The sequence below is a fragment of the Epinephelus fuscoguttatus genome, linkage group LG11, assembly GCF_011397635.1.
Source record: "Epinephelus fuscoguttatus linkage group LG11, E.fuscoguttatus.final_Chr_v1".
Lineage (NCBI taxonomy): Eukaryota > Metazoa > Chordata > Actinopteri > Perciformes > Serranidae > Epinephelus > Epinephelus fuscoguttatus.
Genome location: NC_064762.1, coordinates 5941729 through 5948760, shown reverse-complemented (window position 1 = coordinate 5948760; position 7032 = coordinate 5941729). Strand labels below are relative to the sequence as shown.

General features: G+C 40.2%; 1 protein-coding gene and 1 long non-coding RNA gene across 2 annotated transcripts in view; one reads left to right on the top strand and one right to left on the bottom strand.

The window, feature by feature from the left end:
* Window positions 1-310: 310 nt before the first annotated feature.
* opn8a (opsin 8, group member a) overlaps window positions 311-7032 on the top strand; it is a 30147-nt gene continuing 23425 nt past the window's right edge. The window contains exon 1 of the mRNA XM_049590965.1: window positions 311-383. Within this exon, the coding sequence (XP_049446922.1) occupies window positions 311-383 (73 nt within the window). The remainder of the gene's footprint in view (window positions 384-7032) is intronic.
* LOC125897130 (uncharacterized) lies at window positions 1476-3502 on the bottom strand. The gene is made up of 3 exons (XR_007450385.1): window positions 3468-3502; window positions 2056-2220; window positions 1476-1699 (listed from the first exon to the last, which is right to left on the bottom strand). It is a non-coding gene; the product is annotated as an uncharacterized LOC125897130 (long non-coding RNA).

Sequence of the window (7032 nt, the reverse complement as noted above, 5' to 3'; positions counted from 1 at the left end):
CGAAAGTGCACGTTGGTAAAGGGTTGTGTACACAGCAGGTTGGAGGGGGTCTGTTGATCCTATGTGCCACTGTGTACTGTCCAGTAAACTGGTGATGTAGCAGGTTAATGCCTGTACTGTATATGTGGTGACAGACGCTGCGTCACACGGGGAAGAATACGATGGCTGACAGAAGAGATCAGAAACAATATTCTCAGTCTTTCACAAATTCAGCACCGGTACAAACGGGACTAAACTTCAGAGCCTGTTAAAGGTGTTTTTCTTCCTGGAAGAAATTTTTGTGTCTGTGTTTACTCCTGACTGGACAAACATGGATGATAAATACATGTCCAAACTGTCACCTACTGTTGATTTTTGGGCAGGGATGTACCTGGTGATCATCGGTAAGTACACTGTTTACTTCTTTCTCTGCCATATTGTGTCGACATGTCTCCTTAGATTAAAATGTTTAGCTTATATTAATTTTTGGATCCTGAAAAAGTGACATCTTCTCTTTCAAATGGCTGCAGGCATGAAGCTAAAACTTATAGATAACTTTAAGGAAATAAGCACTTTGTAAAGACTCTGAATTCTTGGTTTGCTTGCTTCTTTATTGGAGGTTGGAAGACACAGTCAGGATGCGTGATTTCAGTGTCAGCCTCACTGTTTCAATCGTATGAGCTGCCCATGTGAGTAAACAACATTGTTAGCTTGACCTACTTCACTCGTGTCTGCAGCTATCGATTCTTTTAGTAATGAGGTATACTATCAGGGTTTTCATTAAATTACGTTAGCTTTATTTAAGGGCAATAGTAATATATATAAAAAAGAAAACAACAGAGGTCTCTGAAATGAAGGAAATGGGCAACAACTTTGTTCTTGCTCAGCTGAACGTAGTGGAACCTTCTGCACGAAGCTGTCCAAAGTACGACTCTGCGACTTAACAGTACAATCAATTTTTTTTTAATTGGTATTTATTCCTTGGCCTTCACAAATATCATACTTTAAGTTCCTATGACTGGCTAGTTTTGGCTTATTCATTGTGGTCTGACCCCTCTTAAGGCAATCCAAACTGATATACCTGCTCCATTGTCTACTTAGTGTGTGTGTCTGATAGTGTCAGGGGGTGCATGTATCAGTGAGTGAGTGAGTGAGTGAGTGAGTGAGTGAGTAAGAGGTGTGTTCATGTGTGTGTGACTAACATAATAACATGAATGAAGCTAAGGCTCTCACAAGTGGCTGAGATATTGAGGAATTAGGCACAAACCGAAACTAGAAAAAATGCAAAATTTGGATTCTGTTATAATCATGTATACAGGGACATGAATAAGCAGGTTTGTCATGGCATATAAATGCACTCAGTGAAAAATTAGTCATCATTTTTCACCTTACCAACTGGACTCTATTTCAGTCATATACTACAGTCATCCAAGATGGGCACCATTATATTGGTGATATTGAATTTAAGGAATGAGTTAGCTTAGATAACTATATGTGCTTTAATACATTCCTGCGTGTGTATGCGTGCTCTAAGGGAAGTTATGTCACTCACTTCCTGTCCTGCTGGTGTCGCTTTGCATCCCCTGAATGACGCATGACTCCATACATCTGCACTTACTCATCTGTGTTGCCATCTCCCTTGGTGTTGTCAGGAAGAAAACCACAATCAGGTGATCCTGTGCCCAGGTAGGTGGTCTGCCACAGGCCATTGTGGGAAGATCTGGAAATAAAATAAGGATCAGCCGTCACTGGGTACATACTGCATGTTCATTAAGCAGCTAAATTTAATGTAAAAAATTCCATGCATTTGAAGTAATTTTACCAAAGATATACTAAAACCTGCAGAAAAATATTTTTGATTTTAAAACTGAATCAAGTACCTTAAAACATACTGTATGTGTAATGTGAAACAGTGCTAAAATCACAGCTCTATAAAACTACTGAGCTTCCTTCAGTACACTGTTCTGCTTTTACAGTAAGTCAATAATGACCGAAATATCACAACTCAAGACAAATTAATATCAGCACCAGAACAGGCAAGTGGATGTTTTTCCTACATGGGTATCCATAGCCCACCTCTCATCGTGTATGGCCACCTGTTGATGACCCCAGGTGACACAAGTTTGCCAAAATGAAGGAAGAAAAGTGAGCATCTGAAGAAATCCAATTAACTGAACTGATGAAAGACCTTGATTAAATTCAGCTGCTGTGGCCTCCCCAGTTGCTTAATTCACTTGCCACCTGCAAATTACAAAAATTATAATAATCATTGCAGGCAGCAGACATTTAATTTCACGTACAGTAATCATACCAGGACGTCATCTAAAGCAAATGATGCATTATTACATACAGCTCTTCTTCACATAGAGCTCAGTGTGTAATGTCTAGCTATGTTCAGGGTTGCAGTGCATGCATGAATAGGACTCAGAGGCACATACTGTGCAGCTGCTTCATTAGAAAGGTTTCAGCTATGGGCTTCTTTGTTCCAGCTCACGTACTGGCAAGTATAAATATCTACAAGTAAATATACAAGTTTAGAATTCTTCTTCTACAATGTCCACTATACTGTGAAAGGGCAAAACCTAGACAAAAAAGGTCATCCCTGTGTTCCCAGGGTCCTTTGTCTCCCGGATTTATATAGCACATAATAGAAACCTGAAAAAAGATGTTCTCAAGCTCCGTATTCGCTAAAGTTAGGGCACTGAAGTCATGACTCTGAGAGTGATTAAACTGTACTGGCCCAGGTCTATATTAAAATAGAGTTGCTCTTTGTGTAAGAAAAAAAGGTCCAAATTAATTGCAGCCCAAGACAATTTAAAAAACGATTATAAGAATGAAATAATTGAAATATTAATGACTCACAAATTAAAAAATGAAAACAACAACAACAACAACAACAACAACAAAAAGGCTAATTTAGGGTTGGATAAGAGGTCTATGGCCAGGTTTAATTTCTGTTTCTTAACAGATTAAGCTCAGGAAACACAACAGGAGAGTGTAAACAAAACAAACAAATATCAGAAAACAACAACATAGTAATTAATGAATACTAAAAAAAATGATTTATAATTTGCATGACTACTCTAGAATGCCAGTGAGAAAGCAAAATGCATCTACTTTTACAATTTATAAATACACCAATATAACAGCTCACAAAATAGTAACTGGCTTGTGTCTAATAATACTGTAACATTATTATTTCAGGTTTTATTATTACATACTTCTAATAGTAGTTACTATTTATGATATAGTTTCACACACATTTGAACACCAGCTAACAAGCTAGCTTAGTGTCAAATCGTGTTTTACCTACGAGCTAACGTTAGCTAGCTACTGTTAGCTAAGGTCATTCGGAAAAGCTAGCTACCGTTTGTCGCGTTATTACTTGACTATGGAAAAACATGTTTAAAGACAAATGGTGTCCTTGGCAAGCGTAGGCTTTGATTTAACTTACTTTTAAGCATAAAACACTGATAACGGGGACTCACCTGGAGTCCCTCCACAGCAGGTATTAATTAGGGAACCTGCGTCACTATAATGCAGTTACACGCTCCCCCTGCTGGAGACAGTTGGTAGTAACCGTTACTGCGTTGCTGGCAGCAAAACTTTTGAGAAAAACGTACTGCAAATATCAGCCCACTGAAAATTTGAACATTTTAAGTCTGGATTAACACTGATAATACATTATTTCTTACACTATTTCTCTTTCTAAGAATCAGATAAATCCACTGTATACAAGCTGCCAGGCTAACAGATAAAGTAAGCAGGTAAAGATAGTGGTGCATACTAAGGGACTGTTCATTACTTATCAGAAATTCCAGAGCAGATTCCAGGTAGGCTACAACATCTGCCTCCTAGAGTTCAGAGTTGCTCCTAGTGATGTTTTCTTAGAATTTCCCCTTAAAGTTAAGACTAGATCCCTGTAAAAATAAAAGTTATTCACAGGGCATCTTAGACCTTAAAAGAACCCCTAAGGTGAAAAACTGTTAGGAGCAGGGAGATGGACTTTTGAGAGGCTTCAGTGTTTCTTAAGCAGCGGAGAAAATGGCAGAAACACAAAGAAGTAGGAGAAATATTTTCCCAAAGCTGTATGACAGTGAGTAAATGAAATGCCACAGATTAGACTGTGCAGGGATAATATTTGTGGTCGATCTCATTAGGGGTGTTTCCCACCCAACGCAATAAAATGGTCACAATACTAGGACAGAAAACTGGAAAAGGGATGACTTGGGTCTGTCTCAGCCTTCCATCAGCAGAGTGATCACACTAACAATGTTCATTTCAGCCAAGCTGTCATCTCTGAGGACTAATGACTTCCATCCTCTGCAGGAGGAGATAAAAGCTCTGGAGAGCTCCTTCAGCGATAGACTGATTCACCCAAAGTGTGTGAAGGAACGCTATCGCAGGTCCTTCCTGCCTGCTGCTGTCAGGCTACATAACCAGCACTGTCACAGTAAACTGCACCATGGACACTTTATGGACACTATGGACACTTTATAAACACCACCGCTGTTTGCTGTTTTTTGCACATACAATCACTTGCACTAGATGTGCTGTCTTTAATCCGCTGCTCATTATTATCCACTTCTCATTATTATTATTACTATTATTATTATTATTATTATTATTATTATTATTGTTATTTATCACCATTTCTTGTATTTTATCTGCATGCCTAGTTTTTAAGTTTTTTAGGTTTAAATTTTGAAATCTTTAATCTGACTCTTTCCGCTTGACTGCTCTAACACTGCATTTCTCCATTGTGGGATCAATAAAGGTGTATCTTATTTTATCTTAGCTTATTTCATTTCCACCAGGTGTCCACACCTTGCAAGCTCACAGAAGGGCGTGCCTGTGACAACCAATCACATCTGTTAAAAGCAAGCATCATACCTAGCAACGGGGTCAACCACACCCCCTCAATAAGATAAAAGTTTCTGTCCCTTCCTTGCTCAGAGTTGCTCTGAGAACTTTCCTTAATCACTCCTAAGCTAGGACTCCTTACTAAAAAAAATTTAGGCTAAGTTAGGAGCTCTCTGAGAGTGTTCTCACAATGTTTGTGAATACGACCCCTGAGGTCTCTGTCCAAAAGAGTGCAGTCCTAGGAACATGGAACAGATATGAAGAGTGTTGTGGGTTTACAGCAGTTAAATAGCATGACTTTCTCATTTTCATTTTGAAAAAAGTTCCGCGTTCAGACGACACGTTTTTGATAACATTCGGTGTGTACACAGATCCGCAAAAATGACCAAAACGCTGCAGTATACATGCCAGGCCAGTTGTTGGCAGTGCGATTTTGTAATGAAACAACACGCGTCTGCTTACATGCGCTTCCCTCTACAGAGCGGTGATGTACAAACAAACAAAATGGCGACCGCACAAACGTTTGTCTGGCCGGACGATGACATGGAGTTGCCTCAGTAAATCTACACTTTGCTGGAGCAGCGTTGATAAATTCAAAAGGGTGAGCAGCACGAACAGAGCTTGGGAGTCCGCCATTGTTGTTGTGATGGTTGACTTTCTTGCGCATGCCTAGTGACTGGAACCGTAGTGCGAAAAGTCTCCGATTTCAGAGGAACTGCATATTGCAAGTTTACATGACAATGGAGACGGTGCCGTTTCCCAAAAACTGCACTCTGGAACCCGTTTTCAAAACCTTGCGTTTTCAGGCACCCGAATTGCTGCTGTCATGTAAACGATCAGCCAAAACACAACTAAATTTTACCGTTTTTGGTTGAAATCGTTGTCGTATAAACAGGACCTGAGTGACAAGCTGTCTGTCAGCCCTCAACACAGTCTATGTGTCAGATCCTCCCCTCGTTAAAATGCCAAATTCAAAGCTTCATCTGACAATATTCAAGTCAGTAATATACACAATAAGCAAGTGTCTATGACATTAAAAGGACATAGTGTGCAAAGAGCTGCAGCAAAGTATCAGGAGCATCACTTTATATCACAGGCCTATGTGTAGATCCTGATTTAATTTATAACCTAACAGTATGATTTCTTTGTATTTGTGGTATGAGAAAAGGTCATGCATTTTCTATAGAACCAGATAATATTTAACATTAGGGGAACACGTGTTAGGTGGCCAGAAGGACAACTCCATATGAATACTAATGTTGTATCCTCTGGATGTGTTTGTGTTTGCCGGATACATTAGCCACCCGCCTGCGTGTCTGTCAACATGTTGTGATATCCCCCCCCCCCCCCGACTGTGCCTCAAAAAATCAATTGATGCAGCTTTAAAGATTCACTAAGGAAGCAGACAAATCCATGAGAGTCTATAAATTGTGCAAAATCATGTCTGATCCTTGAATTTTGTATACCTGTGAATAAAGAGGCAGTGAAGATAATTCATTGGCAGAGCGGCAGTCAGTTACAAATATAAAACCACCATGGCGGTAGAGAGATTCATAATTGACCCTCTTTGTAGTTCGAGGTGTCGACAGGTTTTACAGACTTCTCTTTTCTAGTGGTGGTCTTTGGGGAAAATGCTTTTTGGGCCACAGGGGATTTTTTCACTGCATTCTAGAGCAGTGGTTCCCAACTGGTGGGTTGCGGTCCATCCTGAATGAACAGCAAGTGACTCAAACATGTCAAGTTCGTAAAAAACACACTTTATTTTTAAGTACAGTGAATTTCCGGCACAGAGCTTTTATTCTGAAGTGCTGTTCCTGCTGTGGAGTGAGTGACAAACAGACAGCTACTTCACAGAGACAGCGAACTATCTTGATGACACGTCCAAACACAAGCATGACGCTAAATATATATTAAACTGTGTGGACCTTGAAAGTAATGACGAAGGAGAAATGTGGACCCCATGGCTGGACCAGTTGGGAACCTCAGACCCTCAGACTGGCAGTTCCAGAGCTGAGGGGCCTCGACTGCAAAAGCCCGGTCCCCTTTAGTTTTGAGCCGGGACTGAGGAGCAGCCGACAGAGCCCTGCTGCGCGAATATTCCGCAAATCCGTCCCGCATTTCTGCATCGCGGCAGTGAGAATGAACCTTAAAGCAGGGCTGACATAGTCAGGTTTACTAGTGTCTGTTAAA